Source organism: Phascolarctos cinereus, unplaced genomic scaffold (assembly GCF_003287225.1).
Source record: "Phascolarctos cinereus isolate Bilbo 61053 unplaced genomic scaffold, phaCin_HiC Scaffold_4;HRSCAF=312, whole genome shotgun sequence".
Classification (NCBI taxonomy): Eukaryota; Metazoa; Chordata; class Mammalia; order Diprotodontia; family Phascolarctidae; genus Phascolarctos; species Phascolarctos cinereus.
The window spans coordinates 298881046-298905447 of NW_027555847.1; the positions used below are offsets into that span (position 1 = coordinate 298881046).

At 36.9% G+C, this 24402-nt stretch overlaps 1 protein-coding gene across 1 annotated transcript in view; it reads right to left on the reverse strand.

The window, feature by feature from the left end:
- The window catches only part of ADGRV1 (adhesion G protein-coupled receptor V1), a 712618-nt gene that overhangs the window by 621457 nt on the left and 66759 nt on the right, over window positions 1-24402 (reverse strand). The window contains 6 exon segments of the mRNA XM_078151750.1: window positions 1702-1865; window positions 4315-4495; window positions 8859-9044; window positions 9151-9277; window positions 14624-14847; window positions 15349-15525. Of these exon segments, the coding sequence (XP_078007876.1) occupies window positions 1702-1865; window positions 4315-4495; window positions 8859-9044; window positions 9151-9277; window positions 14624-14847; window positions 15349-15525 (1059 nt within the window).

Here is a 24402-nt window from a genome sequence, read left to right on the forward strand (position 1 = left end):
GGGCAAATAGATACATTTCATACTGGTAATTCTAAGAAATAAAAAAAATGATCCATGGTGAATAAAGTATCTGTTCACTGTGAATATTCTATTACTGTTTTAGAGACAGAATAATGATCTTAGAAGCAATCTATAGGAATCACCAAATTCGTAAAAGGTCATAGGATCTAGTGTAGTGAAGGGATCTTAGCAATCATTGAATACAACTCCCTCATTTTACAGATGAAGGAACAGTGATACAGAGAAGTGATTTGTCCCGAGGCCACACAAAAAGCAGCAGTTAGGATTCAAACCCAGGTTCCCTGACTCAAAATTGGATTCTCTGTCTCTTACACATTCTTCTTCCATTATCCAAGGGAAAAAATATGCTTAAACCACCTGAAATACATTCAGTGTCAAATTAGGATTTAAGGAGGGAGGAAGAAAATGAAATAATCACAACAAAAAATAATAATAATTGTCTAAAAACCTAACCACTTACTCAGTTTTGCTTAAAATATACTTAATAAGAAGTATTGACTTGTGTCATTTAAAAATGAGAATCACATATACTTTTGATATAATTTCTGAAAAGAAACAAAAAGCTCTGAAATGAACTGAAAAATGTGGTGCCCAAATTAAAAAATGAATTGCTAAATAGAGAAAAATTTCTCTGGAGACTAGGATAATGAAAGAATTTGAAACAGTGACTGAGATTTGGCAGCTTTTAAAGGACTATAAAAATTCTATGCCAGTGTTTCACAACAAGTTCATAAAAATATCAATATTATGTCCCAGGTTTCCTGCAGCTCTGTTTCTGTTGGCATGACCCATCCTGTGCATCCATTTCTTTTATCTGTTCCTGTTCTTCCTCTCACTCTTAAGAATTAGAATACACCTGGAGCATAAGGGATTAGGGTGTATAGTTCCTAATATAAGCACTCTCTTCACTTCCTTCATAATAGCTTAAATGCCATGACTTCTGGACTTCCTTATCATGCATGTACCCTTCTTTGTTCTCATTATTAAACATAAGAAATGCCACACTGGCTCATGCTATTGCTTTATTTAGTTCATATCTGTCTCTGAAGATGGTATCAAAGGGTACTGGTCAGTGATCTCAGTAGTCATTCTCTGATACCACCCTCTTATTCACTCTTACTCTTATTCACCTCTTTTCATTCTTCTCTAGTATCTGCTTATCTATGATACTAGGTGCCTGCTCCTTTATATAATGGAGAAAGTATGTCAAGTGATCCTATACTCAGTGAGCACCAGTCAACAATTTCTTAAATTTCTCTGAAAGACACTTAGGAGACAGTGACTGCAAGAAACAAGTGGCAAGAGCATTACCTGGAGGGTAGTGGGATATTCAATCAGTCAGTTAGTCAATAAGCATTTATCAAATATCTACTATGTGCCAGGCACTGTGCTAATGCTAGAATACAAAGAAAGGCAAAAGACAGTCCCTGCCCTTGCTAACCATGTCTGCATTCTGTCTTCACATGAGATCATATCCCGGAACTTATGATCCCATCTTATACTTCAAAATAGTAAATAATACCAGTGAAAGAACATTTATTGCTTTTTTTCAGATTATAATCAGATGTTAGATATACTTGAACTACAAAATAATTACTCTTTTTCATATGCCTTATTTTTTTAAATTAACAGATATACTTGCCTGCTAACTATACGCAAGACCTGGTATACAATATTTACCTCATCTGGTAGTGAATAAATGGTGATATTTTTGGAAAATTCTTGATCTCCAAAGAAAATGGTCTCTTGAACTGGGAACACATCTTCTGTAGAGTTTGGACTGATTACCCAAGATACACTAACATTGCCAAAGTTGCCTCGTTTTCTTATTATTTCATAAACAGCTATGAAATATAAACAAGTATAATACAAATTTCATTTATATTTATGTATATCTCATACATAATAACAAATGTACAAACTATGAACAGTAAGAATCCAACTAAACAAAATTAAAATTTAAACATAATACTTGATTGTTAATATATTCAATTTTTATCAATCAATACATATTAGGCATCTGCAATAAAATTATGGCTACTATGGGTACAAATAAAAAGATGAAACAAATGGGAATAGTTGGGGATATGAAAGCAAAAAATGAAATTATCCCTATTCTCAATGAGATTATGCTTAGCATAATCTTAAGATACATACCAAAAATAGACCAGACCAGCCTTCCTTTAAAGGGCACAATTTGTTTTGTTATCATGAATAAAAAGTTCTTTGTGATAAAGCAGTGAATAAGTAGTTATTTACAAAGATGCCAATCATGCAAATTCCCAAAAGGTGGACAAGAAGAAGCCTTGCTATAATGAGAGAACTGTCCTATTCTCAAGATTTGTGATTTCTTCCACCCAGCCTGACACAATGCTGGGAAGAATATACATCTACTCAAGGTGACACATCTTCTCCCCAGACTCTTGCTTCCATAGAGCAGCTCTATGGCATCTGGCTTTTCTCTCTTTTAAGTCATGCACAATCTTGACATGAAAAGCTTCTGAAAAACCCTTCCTCCTCTGATTTATCCTTTATGTCACTGCCAGACTAAACATATATCTGTCCATGTTGTATCTCTGCTTAGAATTCTTCCATGGCTCTCGACTGACCAACAAAAATAGAATTTACACCAATTTTGCCTGGAATTCAAAACTCTCCACAAACTGGAGCCACCTTACCAGCCTTTTCAACCTTACCTCATATTTTGCACCTCCATAATTCTAGGATCCAACAAAAGATTCACTATTCCCAGAACATATCCTATCCTTCTCCATCTCTGTGCCTTTCTTTGCTTTATGCTGTTTCCTATATATAAATCCTACCAATAGTTTAAGGAACAGTTCAGATTCCACTCCCTTCATTATACCTTTCCTAATTCCCTTCTAAGTAACAAACTCCCCCATCTATCTTTTAACATTGAATATTCCTGTTATCTGTGTTTATATCTTATCCCTCTACAAGAATGTGAGCTCCATCAAGTCCAGGACTACATTGTATATAAATTTTATATTATTCCAGCACATTACTCCATATATATTCCCAGAAGCACAGAATCTCAGGATTGGAATGGATCTCAGTGACCATGTAGTCTAACTCAAGCATAAAAAATTATTATACATACAAAATATGTGACAAATGTATGTGACTATAACATTTCCTCAAAGTCCTCCAATGAAAAGTCTCTTAAGACAACCCATTCCACTTCAGGATATTTCTAATTGTTGGGAGATTTTTTTTTTACACCATGCTTAAATTTGCCTACTTTCAGGGCCAAACTGAATGTCTAATCCTCTTCCCACAAGAGCCCTTCAAATACTTGACAACAACTAGCATGTCCCTTTTAAATCTTCTCTAGGCTAAATACACCAAGTTCTCTCAACCAATCTTTATATACATCATGAGCCCAAAATCATTCACCATCCTGGTTGGCTTTCTCCAAACTCTCTCCAACTTATCAATATCCCACCTACTCTGTGGCACCAGAATAGTAACAATATAATACTGCAGATGTTCTTAGTTTAGAGCACAGTACAGTGGGACTCTTACCTCTTTATTTATAGAAGTTAGTACTTTCTAAATGTAGCCTATATGGCTAGTGTGGGCAGAACAATGCAACAGGTACCTAGTATAAATATTTGTTGAATTGAATTGATGGAGGATAGCCCTAATTGAATCCAGTAGGCAGATGACTGGTCAAAAAGCAACTGAAATCACCAACAGAAAGGAAGTGAGATAACACAGCTCTACTTTTATGATAGTTTCTGCAATACATTATTAATAACTCGATGTAAAATTGATAGTGAAAGTAACAAGAATTATAACAGCTATTGTGTTATAAAACAAATACAAAAAAAATGAAAGGAATGAATTCAAAGAAACCTGGAAAGACTTGTATAAACTGATACAGAGTGAAGTAAACTAAACCAGGTGAGAAATTTATACAATAACAACAACATTGTAAAGACAAACAGATTTGAAAGACTTCAGATTTCTGACTGATGCAATGACCCATCATGATTTTAGAAAATTGATGATCATTTACACTATGCACCTCCTGACAAAAAGGTGATAAATTCAAGAAGCAGAATGAGACATATTTTTGGACACTGACAATGTGGAGATCTGCTTTGCTTGACTGCATATTTGTTACAAGAAATTTGGGTTTTTTTCCAATGAGACAATTGGGAGGGAAAAAAATAGATTTTTGTTAATTGAAAGAAAGAAAATATAACTTAAAATTACATTCCCAGCTAAGAGCACCTTTATGAGTTGAAATATAATAGAAGTAATTACCAGAAAATACGTCTTCCCCTTTACTTTCATTGATTGTGAGAATTAGTCCATCAGAAACAAATTCTATAATTCCATGAGGATCATCATTTTTTAGAATAGTGATGTTGACCACTGTGACACTTCCCAATTTGCTCTCCCGTTCACCATGACTGCTGAGAATCACAGAGTAGTGTTCATCCAACTAAAATGAAGATGTTAAATTATTAAAATACACAGCTTGACCCTTCTGAAGGAAGGAGAATATATTATTTTTGCATTTCTTAAGAGATGAGTGACAAATATTTGCCAGTCTTGGAGCAACAAATGGCTGATGTGAAGGAAACCCCCCCCCCAAGGCTTTCGCTGCTTCCTTATAGTCATCACCTCTGAGCAGAAGCTGCTCTGCTTGTCTGGGGGGCTCTGGTTTCTGGAGCATCAGTGTTGCAAAAAGAGTTGGTGAAGTACTGAGGATTTTACCCCCATGGATGTGACAGCCCCAAAGCACCACTTCCCAGGCTGTACCCCACTGCCACGGACATTTTTTGTGTTTTTTGAATAGGCAAAAAACTATGAAATTGTGTCTGTATTCAGCATTTATTTCCCACAATTTTTTTCTTTCTGAAAATGGTCTTAATCCTCTCTTTTTTGTTTCCACACACCTTCAACCCTCTTTAATCTAAATGATGGTTCATACCCTACTGGGCCAGCATTTCTGGGTTCCTTCACTATATTTCAAATTCTCATGTGATTGGTTATGTGATTGTGGACATTCCTTCTTTATGGCATTTAGATTAGTGGGCAAATCTAGGAATTTACTCATTAAACTACCCTGAAAAATGCTTGTTCTGAGTTCAGTGGGGGGGGGATGGAAGGATGAGTAATATATAACCGCTGCTCTATGGAATCCCAGTAAAAGGGAGAAGATCCTTTTGAACTGAGGGCAGCAGAGTCTACTGCATGGAGCAGGTGGCCTGTAGGTTAAGAGGGAGCAAGGAAGGTAATTGGCTCTAGCTGTGTAGCTTGATATAGTGTGGACCTACAGTCCTACAGGACCTACATTCACTCCCTAATGTGGACACTTTCTTAATGTGTTATGGGACCCTGGACACACTGCTTTCCCCCATGGGGTCCTAGGATTTATCTACTAAATCACTGACCAGCCAGCTGTGGTCTCTGACATGGTGCAGGGGCTCCCTCCCTGGTGAAATACCCAATCCTTCACTTGGGACTGCCTTGTAGTACAGTCCTGGGATGGATGAAGGGCCCTACAAGTGTTCATCTTTGGGTTTACTGGTCCTTATTGGATCTGGAGGCCTTTTTAGCTCTTTGCTGGAGTCTGTAACAGTGAGCTTGGTTCTTCTAGGGCCCTTCATACTTCTAGTTTAACCAGGAACCTATTGGGGATTCTTTGTTTATAATCTCAGTATTAGAAGACCTGAGTTTGAGGCCTGGTCTTGACAATTCTTGGTATCATGATACCAAGCAAATAATTTCACTGTTTCCTCATATATAAAATGGAGAGATTGGGCTTGTACTATTTCTCATAGGATTTTGTCAGGAAAACACTTTGCAAGCCTTACACTTTCATGGAGATGGGAATCTCTATGATGATTGTAGTTTCATGCTATGGAGAAGGATGGAAAGACTGATCATCAAGGTGTGTAGCCATTATCCCTCCTCCTCTTCCTCATCAGCAAGACCTCCATGAAGCTCTTTACATCCATGGTATCTCATTTGAGTCATGGCCCTCCTTGCAGGCATTAACTTAATAAAGGATAATTCAGAGAGGAGGATAGCAGAGGGATTTGCTGTGGGTCCCCCACTGGTACATAGGTGTCCAAGGGGAATCTGGACTCTGAGTCTAGCACATCCCCCATCATGCCATGCTAGGTGACAACATATGCATACAAATGTGGTATGGGATAACCAAAGAGCAGAGAGGGAAAGCTACCTTCTCACTTGGGGAGAAGAAGAAAGTCATCATGGTTTTTTAAAGTGGTCTGAGTTTGATAGTTGGACATTGCTTGGCAGGCTGTCCACCAGTCAGCATTTATTAAGTAGCTGCTAAGTGCCATTGCCCTACACTGGGTGCTAAGGATACAGATAGGAAGCTTGAAAACATTCTTCAGTGGTAGAGGCAGCCAGTACAAGGATAAGTAGGTGCAGAATAAAGATGAAGCAGTGGGGAAAGAATTCACATGAAATGATGGTGCCTAAGCTTGAAGGGAGAGATTGAGTAGGCAGGACTAAGGAGGAATGCATTCCAGGTGTGGGGATGCTCAGTACAGAACCTTGGAGAGGGAAGGCCAGTTCAAGGAGGGGAAAAAAATGTAAGTGAGACTGGAAAGATAGTGGGGTCCAGGTTGTGAAAGTTTAGAATGCTAATCTCAGGGGTTTCTAGTTTAGCCTAGGGGCATTAGGCAACAGGGAGCCCTGAAGGTAATTGAGTAGGAAAGTCACACCTGGGCTTAAAGACTATAGCAACAGCAGCATGTGGAATGAGGACCTAAGCTAAGGCCAGAGCTGTGTGAAGAGACATGAGAGCTAGGAAGCACAAGATCTGGTCTCTTAGCGGATACATCTGGGGAAAAGCAGTGATGACTTGAGGATGACTCTCAAGTTGGAACTTTTGGGATACTGGAAGGATAGCAGAGTCTCTGACTGAACCGAGAAGTTTGGAAGAGGAAGGTTTTTTGGTTTGTTTTTTTCCCTGTGTGGGGTAGGTTTTATTTATTTAAGTATGTACTACATAGGCTTTCTTGAAATGAAAATTTATTGCCATAATAAAATAAATAAAAATAACATAAAATAAAATAAAATACAAAGCCTGAAATTATGAGTGGCCATGCATTCACTAAAGACTAAATAATACTTGGGGCAGGTAGGTGGAACAATGGATAGAGCACCTGCCTTGGAGTCAGGAGGACCTGAGTTCAAATCTGTCCTCAGACATATAACACTTACTAGCTGTGTGACCCTGGGAAAGTCACTTAACCTCATTGCCTAGCCAAAAAAAAAAAAGACTAAATAACACTTGGAAAACTTAATTTACAATATTTTTCAAATATGGTAAACTGGACTGAGAGTTGATCATGGAGTAGGGAAATAAAACTTGGATTAAAGCTATGCCTCTCACACTTCTTGTCTGTATCACTGCAGCCCAGACAACCCTTTGAGACCATAGGAGACAGAGCAGGTGTCAAGCTGTAATGGTGGAATTTTCCTACTTAGAAGTTTCCCTATACCAGGGGTTCTTAGCCTAGGGTTCAGTTTCAGGGGAAATTGTGTATTCAGATGGTATCTGTGTGTATATACATACATACATACATACATACATACATACATACACACACACACTTTAACACCATCATTTTGAGGAGTCAATAGATTTCACCAGATTGTCAAAAGGGTCCCTAACACACATAAAAAGGTTTTAAACCCCTGCTCTATACCAATGAAATCACATTTACAATAAAAACATTTCCAGAAATGTTTTCGTATATCATCAAAGAAGAGACAAGTAAAGATTCTTCTAAACACCTTTCAAAATATTTCTTCATGACTTGGAGGAAGGAAGCAAAAGAGTTAATATTGCCCAATTCAACAGTTAGGCCTATATTTATATACTTTAAAATTATATAAGATATATATAATTATATATAAAATTATATATAAGATATATAAGATTTTTCTTGATACCTTTGTCATTAAAACTATACCAGAAAAAGCTAAATAAAATTAACTTAAAATCACATGGATTCTGGCTTTATAGTGTAGGGGCAAAGATCCATGGAGTGGAGTGGAAAAAGTAAAAGAAAGAAAAAAAAGGAGTCAGGGACCCAGGTTCCAATCCCTGCTCTGCCATCGTCTTTCCTTAGCAGGTCAGACCTGATGCTGTTTCCTCCTCCACAGCACTGCAATAATACTATCTGCCCTGCATAGCAGCTGGGGCTGTTGTGAGGATTAACTATGATACTGTGCTTCAAAGATGTAATGTGCTCTATAAATGTAAAGTATTAAGACCAGATGGTTGCACTGAATGGGCACCAATTTGGCACCTTAGGTTTATTTCCTTTAAATAAAAAAGTACTCAAAAATGTTCTCAGTTTAATATTAGATCATTATCCTATTACCCATTTTCAGTCACTAAAGATTACTTAACAACCAAGCAGAACTGAATGAAAATGAAAAAATTAATCTGAGCTAAAATTGAAAATTCCCATCAGTTTCTATCTGTAGAGCTCTTCTCATAAAATAGAAGTCGGCCACTACTCATGGAAACATCACATTGTTGATTTGGTATTGTATGTGTGCACGTGCACATGTGTATTCATGTGTGTGCATTTACCTGAAAAAAAGCACAGCACGTTACAGGGGAGAGGGAATCTTACAAAACACATGTTCAACTTTCTCATTCCGTAGATGAGAAAAACTGAATACCTATGACGACCTCTTAGCAAGTTGATTTCCTCTTTTCCATTCCAACTATACATGACATTCCCATGTCCAAATTTTTTATGCCATCTAACTTCAGGAGAGGAATTAAGTATAATAAAACGCCATACCTCTGGAATTCCATCTAATCTTGACAGCAGGGTAATTACAATTTCCCTTTCACCAGGCTTAAATTCTAGGACCCCCGTATTTCCATAGAACTCATTGCTGTCTCTTGGCTCCACTCTATAGTGAAGAAATTGCTTGACAAGGGCTCCCCTAGAGCGGATAATGTGGAGCTCAACAGATTCTCCTTCCTTAAAAAGAAAAGAAGCCCATAAGCCTAATATAGGAATCCCATACAACATTATTCCTTTAAAGCTGTGCTCTCAAATGAATAAAACAAGCTTCTTTTCCACTCACGTTTATAATATGGGGTCCTCTGGAAGCAGAAGAAAACTGAAACACTCCTCCAGGGTCATCATTTTCCAAAATGATTAAATCACGGCTGGTATACCCAGATTTCAGGACCTGATTTTCCACACTGGCCCTGGGAAAGTTACAAATGAACAATTCACAGGCTGCAAAAAGTTCTACTCCTGAAAAGTAAAATTAATCTGCAATAATGCTTACAGGAAATCAGAGCCATGGAACACTGTTTTATATCTGAACCTAAAATGTAGTTTATTATAAAAATTGGCCCAGCCATTCACTTAAAACCTTAAATGAAATTTAAATGTAACAAACAATGAAAATAAGATAATTTTTTGGCTCCAGTTATGTGATGACTGTAATTTGTTTCACTGTCACACACATGCATATGCAAACCTAACACACAATAAGCCTGACCTATAAGTGCTGATCCTCTGATACGCTGTGCTGTGCTTTGTTCAAGTGCAAAAAAATAGTCTATTGCTCAGCTATTCCTACAATTCTAGAGAATTATAGTTAGGTTTAGTTAAAAGAAAGTGTTTTTAAATTGCAATAGCTTGCTGCTTTTAAAAGAAATTTTTCAAGCATTTTATACCATTATATAGACACTATGAATAAAAAAATATTGGATGTTACCCTAAAGATATGTGGGATAAACCAAGCTAATAAATGGGTCAAAAGATACAAACATCTTTTTTAACATATATAACATATATAACACACACACACACACACATACATATATATTACAGCAAATAATTACTATTATCTAATTTTCATTACTACCTAAAAATTCCTTAATAGCTTTTCATTCACCAAGATTTGGATAAAATAATGTTACTTTTCTATAGGATAACAAAGAGAATCAGATGAATTAGAGAGCAAGATATTTCATATAAAATTCTGAAGAGTTTTTTAAATAAGCACTTATTAAGCACCTACTATGTGCCAGGCATTGTGCTAAGAGCTTCAAATATTATCTCATTTGAACTCACAACAACCTGAGGGTAAGTGCTATTATTATCTCCATTTTACAGATGAGGAAATTGAGGCAATTAAATGACTTGTCCAGGATCACAAAGCTAGCAAGTGTCTAGGGCCAAATTTGAACTCAGTTCTTCCTGACTCTAAGTCCAGGGCTTTTTCCACTGTATCACCTAGCTGACCCTCCAAAGCATTTTACTCTAAAGTTTCTTATTCTTAATTTTAACTCCTATTCCTATACGTGACATGGTGATCAAAGGACATAAAAAAAATTGTACATGGCTTTTGGTATTAAAAAACAACTAACACACTCCTTCCAAATATGTGAACTGTTTTATTCTTGACCATCAATGCTATTAGGAAAATGGTGGCCAGAGCTTAGACTGTGAACTCCTTGAAGGTAAGGACTATCTTTTGCCTCTTTTTTCTTATCCACAGTGCTTTAGCACAGTTCCTGGAACACAACAGGCACCTAATAAATATTTATTGACCAACTGACTCTAAGGTAAATGAAATAACTTTAGTTATGTGCAGTAGTACACATGGGGCATGAGAGGTCAGGGTCTGACCCCCATCCCTGAACATGCCCAAATGAGACTTCCTGGAAAACAAAAGGGAGTATTTAAACACATACTCAAATGCTGTAACACCCATCATGACAGCTCAACATACTTCAAGGTGGTATGGTGAAGGAATAAGCTTAACATCTCCACATCAAGTGGACTAGCCATCCCTTGGTGTTAAAAGTAACAAAACCACCTTTTATCATAGTACAAAGAATCAAGGCAAAAGAAAATACATAGTCATTTGACAAGCTTAATATATCTGTGTCAATTTTTTTAACAAATTTACCTTCCTAATTATGCTTCATTTGAGCATTAAAATTAGTTCAAATTCACTTAGCATATGCTACCCTGAAAAATAAGTGGAAATGGTAAAGAGGAGAAACCGGGCCAGAAATTTAAATGTAAATACCAGTCCAAAGAGTCAAGAGACTAGAGAGCTCATATGCTGATTATCAAGAGGTTGCCTACACTTATTTACTAGCATTTATTCAACCCTGCATATTCTGACCAGTGTTACCTAATCATTTACTAGTATGCACAGGAACCGAGAAGTCTAATGACTTCCTCTCTACCTTGAAAAGAATGCAAAATGGTAAAGTGTAGCTACAGAGTCCCATTAGTAAATCTGCTCAGTCACACAGAGAATAGGAGGGAGAGAAGGGATAAGAAATTATTCCCAATCCTCTGCCAACTTAAAAAAATTATTTTGTACATATATGAGCTTTATCCACAAAAATATATATCTGTCTACAAATTTTCTCTTCATGTGTAAACTACGGTTCAAAATTGTAAATTAAGTTTAGAAGCACCAACAGCTCAAACATCAAATACTACATACTACAAGTCAGATCTCCTATACAAAAAAAAAATGTCTAATGTCAGCACCCCATGTCATTCATAATTGAAACTGCACACAAAGCATGCACAGGCTGATGGGAAAGGAAAAAAAAAACAGTTACTTGCAAAACAAAATGTTGATTCACCAAAAACAAAGACATCACTTTGTGCACTTACCCAAAATACACGACAAACCTTTCAGTTTCTACCCTGTCAACAGAAAGAAGTAGGGAAGGGGAAGCCAATAAAAAAAATTGCCATTTGCCAGAATCTTAAGAACACTGTACCAAACTTAGAAGGATGAAAATAAAGAAAGTCTTTTCCCCCATCTTTCCAATAGCTAATAATGTTCACTTTATGAGAACCCTGCTCACTGGGTGCTTTTAGTATTGACAATTGCTAGCAAGAGGTTGGGCAGTTCCCACTTGTGTGAGATGACCCCATGACCAATCAGCATGTCAAGACCCATTCAAGACATTCCTTCAACAGCCCTCCTCCAAGAAAGTAGATGCTTGCCAAGCACTGTACATGCTCACAGACTGCAGCAGCTGAGCAAATTTTATTCAAGCCATTTATAATTACTTAGTGCTTTTAATTAGGTTTTTTTTAAGAAACTTAATTCTCAGTATCTAAAGCCTATTGTCCTTTGATTGGGAGGGAAGGGTGTAGAAACCATGTAAGCTGAGAAATACAGATTTATTTTAAACATATGCTTGAGGACAAACCCAAGAATTCACAAAATTTTATTATTATAGGTTTTAATCATTGCAAGTAATAGACTACTACATTTATAGACATAAAATGAACCATAAACATCAGTCTCTCATCCTCAATTAGTTGATTCAAATATATTTAGAAAGTCCATTGACCTAAAGACACCTCACCCTTTATGCTTTGCTATGGCATGCTTACAGGTTGATGCCTAGTTAGTAGGTTTCTAAACACTGAAAAATGAAAAATTTTCTACCCTAAGATTACCATGATGAGACTGTTTCTGATTTTCAGAAAATGAAATAGAAGCTATATATTTTGCTTAAAATTAGCAAATAAAAGTATGAATTTTTAAAATAAAGGTCTTCAACTGAGGCAAAGTTTAATTATATGAATATGAAATTCGGAGATCAATAGCCTGAATTGGGCTTTTTCTAAAGTTTTCCTAAAAATCATGGCAAATTGATCCATTAAATTCTCTTTTCAGGAATATTACTGAAAATGATTATAATCTACTTTGATTAGCTAATAACTGGTAGTTTTATTCTAGGTTACCAAGGAGGCAGGAACAAAAAATAACAGTGAGCATTTGATCTTTTTAAATCATACTGTCTTCTTGGAATTAATTTTTGTGTGAATAATACACATTCAAACATTAAACAAAGGATTATTAAAAGAATGTAAGACCCACATTTTAAAAAAAAGCATTCCTTCTTAGTCACAAACAACTTAGATGGCAGAAGTATGTTGCAGTTATGAACTGATGCATACTAATAAAAGGTGACTATATTAAACTATGAGCTAATTTCCTTTAAAATGAAAAAGAAGCCAATTAACTTTTACAGTCCTGTGGTACATAATTTTCTGGGGTGTCATTTGTGCTTACAGGAAGGAAAGAATAAAAAGAAATGAAAAAGGTTTAACAAGCCTGGTATTGACACATTATTGTACATAATATATTTTTTAATTTCTTTTAAAATGAGATTAGGAAGTTAACACGGCTGAAGTTCAAAAATTAGTGCTCTGGAAGACCCACTAAGATACAGAACAATGTAAATTTGCATTATGATTATGAAAATCTTGCCTCTTTAAACATATTTAGCTCAGAGCTCAAAGTTACTGTGAAATACAGTCTGATTGCTCTACTGCCAAGGTTTGTATTCACTGTTCATCTCCCTTTAATTTTTGCAGGATTATACACTGATTTAATTAGTGCCAGGAACTAACTTGAAGGGGGAGAAAAGAATTAATGAAGAAGGATTTTCTAGGATAGATTTCACAGAGTTTCATAAGATATTCTTCTCCCTAGGGTTTAATCCAAAATGTATTTGATCCTACAAGGCATTTTACTTTTGGGGATAAACCAACAGAATTGGCTCCAACAGTTTTTTTCCTTTCACTTAATAAAGGAATTCTCACAAAATTTCCAAAGGCACATTTTCTCTAATTTAAAAAATGGAAGAAAGATACAACTAAAACCTAAACTTTTTTTAAAAAAATTATTACATCCATTAAAAAAAATGCTAAGTGAGACCATCTATTACATAAAACTAAGGAAAACTGTTGCTACTTCCTCCCTAAATAATGTAGTAAGGCACAGCATCTCTTGAAGTCACTTCTGTTTTATTTTCTTGTCAAAACATCCACATTACCATAGTTAATTAAGCTTTCTTCAATCAGCTTCAACTTGGTCTACACTAGTTGTCTCACCCTAACCTGAAGCAAACTGGCCTGCAATAATTACCCATCATAGGAGGGAAAAAAACAAGACAGCAATTAGCATCAGTTTTATTGTCAAATACTAAAAATCTTGAAGTCTTCTTCCTTTCTTTTATTTCTGATGAAAAAATAGATCTTATCTCAACTGTAAAGTATCTGTCTCTTGGGGATTGTAATACTGTTTTAATATAAGTTATAGACTGGGGAATTTTATGCTAAACCTCATATTCATCTGTAAGTATCTTATAATTTTGTATCTGTACCTGCTTACTTTATTGTTACATTAACACATTTGTTAATATTCAAAAGATGAATCTGATGCCTCAAATAAACTCTAATAAGCAAACTTTCTCCCAGGATTTAGTATGAAATTCATCAGTCTGTAACTTATGTTAGATGATTCTGCAGAGTCTGAAAGATTTTACTTTCATAGTTAGATCAGAAATAAAAGAAAGGATCAAGTCCTTGAGTGTTTTAGTGTTTAAACCAGAATCCAACGTGCAAATTCATAATGCTTTCATCCTCACACTCTCTTGTTACGTGAATTAATTTCTTACTGTCCAATCCAAAGGACAGAATAAGGACAAAAAGTAAAAATATTCAACTAGATTCATATCAATATTACATAAGATATAAAGAATTTTTACCTGTCCAGAGATAGTGTTACTGTTTCATTCATTTCTGGTATATCATCCGCTTTGACAGTAATATTAATCATTGTATCACTTTGCCCAGATAAAAATACAACAGAACCATTAAAAGGGCCTATGTCATCTAGTGTCACTGATTTTGAATTAAACCCAGAGGGCTTCAAACTCCAAAATACAGTGGCCTGGCCATCAGTTCCATCTCGATGTAAGGGAATAGAAACCTGACAGATAAAATAGAACAAATCCCTATGAAATGATGGAGATTAATTATACAGACATTGCCTAGTGAATGCACATTTTGCTAAGTACTTTTAAAATAGCAACACAGTGAAGTAATGTTAAATAAAATAAAAATCTCAACTGTGCAACCAAACACTTGTGGATCTTTCTTTCTCTTCCAAAAGTAAAGATAAATCTTAGAAATTACTGGCTTTTTTGTTTGGTTTCATGTTAACGTTTCTAAATAGTTTGTCTTAATTGGAAAAATGTACAATTCTAGGAAAGTCAACTCCCATGAATAAGGTTATAATCTGTGGAAATTCCTCAAATATAAAAATTAAGCAACTTAAAAACTGTGAAAACTCTATTGCAAAATTTACCAGTACTAAATTAGTAAATGCATATACTAACCTCAAAAAACTAGAATCCCCCTCCTAAAAGCCACAATTGGAAAAATGCTTCAAACTACAAAAATCATCACTGGTGAGAAACATTCTACTTACCACTTCAGCATGGGAATCTTCTGGCTCACGAAGAATAATTGGAAGATTGCTGATAAAGCCAATCTCTCCATTTGCAATATCTGGAGTTACTCTTAGAGAAATGTTTTGGATGTCGCCAAATCTAGGACTCAGAGGTGGGACTGGAGGAATTATGTTCACTAGCTCCACAGTTTCCAACTATAATATGTAAATCAAATAGCAATAAAAGCAATTACAACCAAGATGTACTTCAGTTGGACAAGTAACACAGGACGACAACCAGTTGTTAGAAAGTAAATGTATAATACTGTAGAAAGAAGATTGGATTTGGAGTCAATGGACCTGAATTTGAGTCCTGGCTCTTCCACCTATGTGACTTTGGGCAAGTCCACTTACTTCCTTGGGTCTCAGTTGCCTCATAGTAAAATAAGAGATGACACTAAATGCTTTCTAAGATTCCCTCAAGCTTCAACACTATGATCCAATGAACCAACCCCATTATTTGAGATACTGATAGTAGTAATGATGGTATTAAAGATTTCCAAGCAAAGGAATAACATTGTGAAATGGGACATTTGAGGAAGATTAGGATGAATTGTATCAGAGAGATCCTAGAGGCAGGGAAACAAAGGAAGAAGCTATTGTAATAATCCCATTTCATGTTGAGAAAAGTCTAGATAAGGTGATATGCTAGAAAGGGCAACTCTGATGCTGTGGAGAAAAACAGCCTGACTTAATAATGAATTAAATTCTGAATAAGACACAATCCCTGACTTCAATAAACTTACAATCTAGGTGGCCAGGATTCCAAAGCTTGCGCACAGCCAAGATCTAACCTAAAAGATAAGGAAGTTTCACTCTAGTTTTCACTAGACTGAATTTTATTATTGAATTGACGCTCAAAACTCTAAATCCTAACTATAAAAGATGCTGACAGACCAGAAACTTTTACAAAATGACAAATATTCCTAAAATTCATCAGCAGAGCCATGAGTATATACCCCATCTCTCATGGTGATTCCCTCACCTAGAATATCCTCCCTTCTTCCTCTCTGTCTGCAAATCCTGCATATCCTTCAAAGTCCATCTCAAATCCCATATGTTTCATGAAACCTTCCTAACTACTGATTACACTGGTGTTCCTCCCATGTGAATGCCTACAGCTTGGTAATTATAGGGTGGTTTGTATTGCTTGTTGTTGAATAATGTCTTCAAGCATTATCTCCTCAATTAGATTGTAAACTCCTTGAGAAGGACCATGCCTTTTACATTTTATATGGCCTTTCCTCCTGTTATGCCCTCGTACTGACAGCACAGCACTAAACACAGAAAAGTTATTTATAAATGTGTGTTGCTTGAGTGATAACCTCTGCTTTAAATTCAATTAATTTGACAAATATTTATTAAGCACCTACAATTGTTCAGGACACTAAACCAAGCACCAGAACTATAAAAATGGAGAACACCATAGTCCTTGCCCCCAAGAAGCTTACATCTTGCTAAAAGTATTGAGACAGAAAAGCAAGTATCCACAAGAAAAGCTAGGGTATGAGTAAATATGTAGAAGTCAAACAAAACACTATTAGGAAATCACTAATCCAGTACAACTGGAGTAAAGAGTATGTAAAAGGAATTAGTATGAAATAAGACTGGAAGATGAGTCAGAATCAGTTTGTGGAGGAACATGAAAGCCAGCGTAGCACTCCCTTGGAGATATGATGCAGAAGAGGTCTTCCTCCTCTTCCCACTTCAGAGAAGGCTCAAGCCTACTCTCTGACTGCTTCCAGTCAGACAGACTGTCATTTAAGCTTTACCCTTTGGCATCAAATGGTCACTTTGTGTTACAGCATCTTGTTCCTCATTTATGACCTAAACTGTGGAGATTTTTAAAGAGCCATCTGGGACCATACGTCTTACCACTTATTTTTTTCCTCAGATTCTTATCTCTTGTGATTTTCTGGATGTCTCAGTGGTTATTCTTCCTTTTGTGGCTACTCTCTATAATATCCAACTTGGGGGGTAGACATCAATAGTGTCCTCCTTCATTTATCCTTTTTTAGTTTTAAACCCTTTTGATTAGGTTTGCAAACCTTGTCAAATGCATTCTTACTAGTTTTTGTTAGATATATTCCATCTTTAGCTATGAATCTGTTATCAATTTTTTGTAAGCTATGATACAGAAATCCAAATCCCGTTCTCTGATACTACCCTGCTAATCAGCTGTTCACTTCCCAAAATAATTTTTTGCCCCTAGTCTTCCATTCCCTACCCAAAATTTTAAAAACACTGGTGATACTTTTTAGGTTCCTTCTGGCACTGTCTCTTGTGTCCACAGTCACAATCTTGGTGATTCTTATGAACCACCAAAAGTGGGTTGTCATCTATTTTGATAAGTCTTGGGAGGTTTTCAGTGATGTCTATTATATATGCCACAGGAAGAAGAGAGTTCTCTCATTATCAGGTTGAAAGGCTGCTACCTCAATACCCTTTAGCAGGGATTGTTAATACATTTGTCCTTCCTCCGCCCTTGACTTGATGAACTCTGATCTGATATTTTCGGGTGGCTCTACTATCATTGTAGGCAGAGCAAACAACCTCTTCTTCCTCAGAACATCCAGCTCTCTCTTCCTCAGTAGCCTCAATTTGTTTTTTGAGCACTAATTGTGCCGGTCTTTCACCTTCTTTTTTTCTACTCTGTTTGACACTTTTCCATGGTCCAAAAGTCAGGCCTCCCCTTCTCCAACTCAGATTTCTCCCCCCTCTTTTAATATTTAAGACTCTCCTTGTTTCATTTAGGAACCCCTCCCCATTCTCCCTATCAGTTTGGAGAACAGAGAGGCATTCTTTGAATACCTTCACCTTCCCCTCCAGAAGGGCAATCAGCCTACATTTGGAACATAGATAACAGTCATTACTCTGTGGCAGAAAGACAAAAATATCATACTCAGTGCAAGTAACTGCACAATTTCCCTTATTGTCCATACTGGTTGAGATTTTTGGTACTGTTTCTTGAAACCACTTGCAGGTGGTTTCAATTTCCTAATTTCCTGGTTGAAATTTTTTTCATCCAATTATCATTTCTTAATAACTTGACAATGCCATTCAAATTCTTTTCCTCTGTCTCAACAACTCCACAGTCATAGCAATAACTACCTCCCCTTCAGCCTACCAATCGGTTTCACTAATTTGTCCCACCTACTAACCCATCCTAGTAATTTGTCTAAACTTCTAATTTTCCCACTCCCCTTTTCTTACTTCGTTTTTTATTGCCAGCTACCATTCTCCTTATCTTTCTTGAGTCTACCTTCAAGTTCACTTCCTAATCCTTCTTATTCCTCCTTAATCCTTTTATAGCCTCTCTAATTGTCCTTGATCTAAGCTTCACTTACTTACTCTTCTGGATGAAGAATACAGACCAATATCTAGGTCTAGAAATTGTCCTTCAAGTTTTTCTCAATTACTCTCAAATTTTGCCAAATGTCTCCTCAACAAATTTGGCCTTTTACCACTTAGTCTAAACTCCTTTAAAGGCTGGACATACTGATTTGGGAGCCAACTATTTGGAATAGATGTTTGAAGTCATGGAAAGATAAATATTGCCAAGGGAAGGAGACAGTGAGAGAAGAAAGGAACATTAAGGTCAGAGAAGAGGAAGACCCTCAAAGTTAGGCATCTAAAAGGAAATAATAAACAAAGGAAAAGAAATGATCAGAGGAGAACTAAAAGGAACCAGTATCATGAAGAACAGAGACAGCAGAGGGGCGGGGCCAAGATGGCAGAGTGAAAGCAGTGACTTGCTTGAGCTCTCCCCCAAACCCCTCCAAATACTCATAAAAAATGGCTCTAAACAAATTCTGAAGCAGCAGAACCCACAAAAAGACAGAGTAAAACAAATTTCCAGCCCAAGACAACCTGGATGATTGATAAGAAAGGTGTATCGTACCGGGCTGGGAGCGCAGCGCAGCCCGGCGTGGGCGTGCAGGCCACAGCAAACCTGGAGCAGGCCTCAGAGGACTGAATCGGGCAGCTGTGGAGGTTTCCAGACTCCTCAATCCACGAATGCCAAAGACAACTTAGAAGGTCAGTGGGAAAAGTCTGTGTCTGTCAGTGGTCAGAGAGGAAGGCGGGGTCTCAGCTCCATTCCCCAAGAGCTTGGTCCGGGATGGGGGCAGCTGCTTCCTGAGCTTCTGGCCCACAGACTGAGGGGGAATCCAGTGGCTGATCAGAGAGGGACTGCAGGGATCTCTTTGCCAGTGCTGGGGCAGGAATCTTTTGCTTTGCCCGTGTGTGGATCTGGGTCACAGTTCTGGGCGGCAGTGCTGGGGTGAGGAGAGCGCTGGGTGGTGGAGCTTGTAGTGGCTGTGGAGAGGAACCCTCCTCACAGTTACAGGACAGAAAGGAATACTTGTGTCACAGGCCAGGAAAGGAGTAAACACCTCAGCCTTATCATACCACCTTGGAAGAACTGAAAATTTACAGGTCCCTACAAGTATCTCTGAAAACAGCTACACAAACCCCTGAACCTTGGGACAGTACACTCTCCACATTGGAAGCAGACTCTTACCTTAACAAAGAGTTTAAAACTCAAGTAATTCACTGGGATCATGAGCAAGCAGTGCAAAAAGAGTCAGACTATATTATCTTACTTTGGTGAAAAAGAAGATCAAAATATACAACCAGAAGAAGACAACAAAATCAAAGCTCCTACATCCAAAGCCTCCAAGAAAAATATGAATCAGTCCAGGCCTTGGAAGAGCTCAAAAGGGATTTTGAGAAGCAAGTAAGGGAAGTAGAGGAAAAACTGGGAAGAGAAATGAAAGTGATGCAAGAAAATCATGAAAAACAAGTCAACAGCTTGCTAAAGGAGACCCAAAAAAATACTGAAAAAAATAACACCTTAAAAAACAGCCTAACCCAAATGGCAAAAGAGGTCCAAAAAGCCAATGAGGAGAAAAATGCCCTAAAAAGAAAAATTGGCCAAATGGAAAAGGAAGTCCAAAAGATTACTGAAGAAAATACTTCCTTAAAAATTAGAATAGAGCAATTGGAAGAGTGACTTTATGAGAAATCAAGACACTGTAAAACAAATCCAAAAGAATGAAAAATTAGAAAACGATGTGAAATATCTCATGAGAAAAACAACTGACCTGGAAAATAGATCCAGGAGAGAGAATTTAAAAATTATTGGACTATCTGAAAGCCATGATCAAAAAAAGAGCCTAGACATCATCTTTCAAGAAATTATCAAGGAAAACTGCCCTGATATTTAGAACCAGAGGGCAAAATAGAAATTGAAAGAATCCACGATCTCCTCCTGAAAGAGATCCCCAAAGGAAAACTCCTAGGAATATTGTAGCCAAATTCCAGAGTTCCCAGGTCAAGGAGAAAATATTACAAGCTGCCAGAAGGAAACAATTCAAGTACTGTGGAAACACAATCAGGATAACACAAGATTTAGCAGCTTCTACATTAAAGGACGCAGGGCATGGAATATAATATTCTGGAGGGCAAAGGAGATAGGATTACAACCAAGAATCACCTACCAGCAAAACTGAGTATAATCCTTCAGGGGAAAAATGGTCATTCAGTGAAATAGAGGACTTTCAAGCATTCCTGATGAAAAGACCAGAGCTAAACAGAAAATTTGACTTTCAAATACAGGACTCAGTGGAACATGAAGAGGTAAACAGGAAAGAGAAATCATAAGAGACTTATTAAGATTGAACTGTTTACATTCCTGCATGGAAAGATGATATTTGTAACTCATGAGAACTTTGTCAGTATTAGGGTAGTTGAAGGAAAAAAATTGTATGTATGATATATAGATAGATAGAGGGCACAGGGTGAGTTGAAGATTAAGGGGTCATATCTGGAGAATAAAATTAAGGGATGAGAGAGGATGATACTGGAGAAGAAAGGGAGAGGTAGAATGGGGTAAATTATCTCAAAAAAAAACAGAAAAGTCTCTCACAGTGGAGGGGAAACAGGGGAAGGTGAGAGGGAATGAGGGAATCTTATTCTCATAGGATTTGGCTTAAGGAGAGAATAACATACACATTCAATTGGGTATGGAAATCTGTCTTACCCTACAGGAAAATAGGGGGAGAAGGGGACAAGAGAGCAGGGGGTGATAGAGAGGAGGGCAGATTGGGAAAGGGTAATCAGAAGCAAATACTTCTGAGGAGGGACAGGGTCAAAAGAAAGAATAGAATAAATGGGAGGGCAGGATAGGATTAAGGGAAATAGAGTTAGTTTTTCAACATGTCTACTAAGAAGTGTTTTGCATAACTGCACATGTACAACCTATATTGAGTTGCTTGCCTTTTCAATGAGGATGGGTGGGGGAGGGAGGAAGGGAGAAAATTTGGAACTCAAAGTTTTAAAAACACATGTTTTAAAAAAAATGTTTTCACATGCAACTGGGAAATAAGAAATACAGGAAATGGGGTACAGAAGTCTATCCTGCTCTACAGGAAAATAGAAGGGGAAGGGGATAAGAGAAGGGAGGGGGGAGAGATAGAAGAGAAGGCAGACCAGGGGAAGGGGTATTCAGAATGCATGCCATCTTGGGGTAGGGGTAGGGGTGAGAAATTTGGAACTCAAAAACTTGTGGAAGTGAATATTGAAAACTAAAAATAAATAAATTCATATTAAGAAATAAAAATAAAATAAAATAAAAAAACAGAGACAGCAATAGCATTCAATGTTGCAGAGACGTCAAAGAAGATGAGGACTCATGACAGGCCAGTGAGAAGACTGGGCAATTAAGAAGTCAGTGGTAACTCTAGAAGAGAGTAATTTTAGTAGAGTGGTGGTATGGAAACCAGACTGCAAAGAGTTGAACTGTATTCAGACAGCAGGCAGTGGAGTCAGCAAGGGTTTTCTAAAAGAAAAAGATAAGACAAAAGCTGGAGGGAGGAGGGCTAATATTTTTCCAATAATGCCATATGGCTACAAATCATGGCAAAATGACAAAAGCAAAGCTAAAACCCAGGTGTTCTGACTTACTTGCCATGGTCCTTTCTAATGTAACACTTTGGTGCTCTTAGTGACTTTCATAGATATCCCAGCCTTTAGAGCACTGTGCTATTCTTTATACATACGACAATAGCACTGGCAAGACACTACTAAGGTGGCTTACACTTGGAGTTGTTTCCCTAGTAACAATGATAGATTAGCACTGGTCTATCATCCTATCCCTTGACTACTCCCTCGTCCCTTTGTATCCAACAACATATATTTCTATGGGGCCGTCTAAGAGTTAACGCTGACTAAAGATTTTCTAAATATCATACTTTGCTATGAAAATCTTAGCCCTTTAAGTAAAAGATGGAAAGGTATTATGAGAGGATAGGGTTGCCAAATACTAAAGACCATTCAAAGTATTGTCAAACATGCCACGATGCCTTAGACTGAATAATTCAGACACCTCCCCACAAAAGAAAAGAAAAAAAGAAAAGTGCTTTCAGTTAAAAAGTTAAAAGAATAACCAGCTACAACAGTTCCTTCCACTGGAGAAACAGAATGAAAGTATAGGAATTTCATTTATTATCTCCTCTATCTTTTAGTTAGTAGAGAGAGCTAAATATTCAAATAGATTATATTAGAATTAGAAATAAAATAAGAATATTAGAATAAAAAGTAGCGAACACTCCACTTTCCAAATTTAAAGAGCATATAAACTTAGATGTATGGAGGGGAAAGGTGATAGAAACATATTGTGGTTATTCATTTATGATTTTTGAAATATGAAACTCAAGCCTGAGAATTTTTACCCTAACAAGGGCAAGGAAAAAAAGGAAGACCTAGGCTCTGCTTTACTTTTAGATAAGGACAGTAATCTTGGGATTTTCAAGACATAATTAATTCTAAGAATTATTCTTGAATAAGATAAGGAAAGAAGGTTTAGGAGGATACAGGACACACTGATAGAAAGGAAAATGCTAATTTCCCATGGCTGGTTTTCTTGTCTGTAAGCCTCTTTTTCCTGTGTTCCTTAAGCATTTGCTAAATCACACTGATCCATTCATTAAGATCTGTTCCTTGCTTTTAGATCATTTGCAACTGGGACAGCACATTAGTAATCCTATACATGCCAAAAGTCGTATCTCAGGCTAACGTCTTTAACTAAGAAGGTTGCTGAAGAATGAGTAGCTCATGTCTCTGATTCTCCATTCTTTAGTTTCATTCAAGTTTCCATGCTGAATCTGCCTCCTCCATTCTTAGGTTGCTCATCCATTATGCACTGTACAAGCTATACAACCTTCTAATTCTAACCATGTCCCCTGAGCTTAAAGCCTATTTTGAACTTCAAGGAATTGTGTCAGTGACAAACAGTACTGCTTTCCAAATGAGTACTTTAATTAATTATCTGCAATAAAGCCTCCTTTCCTACTCCCTCCCCTTTTTTTGTTTAACTGAACATGCAGATCTCTAGGACTCATGGTGAAAAAAGGGGCTTGAGTGTTACATCAGTGCCTTTAAAAACAATGTCACTGACCAACATGCCCAAATCCTCTGCCTCTACAGTTTCATCTTGGTTTTTATTTTACAAAGTAGGTACTTTGTTACAGGACAGTCAGAGTGTTTTTGGAGGCCTTGTGCAAAGAAATATCCCAATATGTAAAATATTTAGTTCAAAGATTTATAAGACTAGTTGAAATAATAACTTAAGGCTGAAACAAACAAACAAACAAAAGCAGAACTGAGAAGGCGATATGTTCAGGAGATAATCAAGCACTGAGTTTGTGGTCAGAACTGAGTTTGAATCCCAGCTCTGAAGCATTACGTGTACAATCTTCAACAAATCATTTAAACCCCCTGCACCTATCTCCTCATCTGTTAAAATAAGTGATATGAAATAAATATCCTCTATGTCTGAGCTCCTATGATCTTATGAAATAGGAAGATATTCTGTACTGCTGAAAGCCACATTTCCTGTAATAATATTTCCCCAAACCACATTGCAAACACCCCAAAAGCAAAAAAAAAGGTCAAGATTACTTTGTTATTTAGGAGTAAAAAGCAAACCAGTACATTAATAGCTTTGCTTTCTGTCATAAATAATTAGGTTCT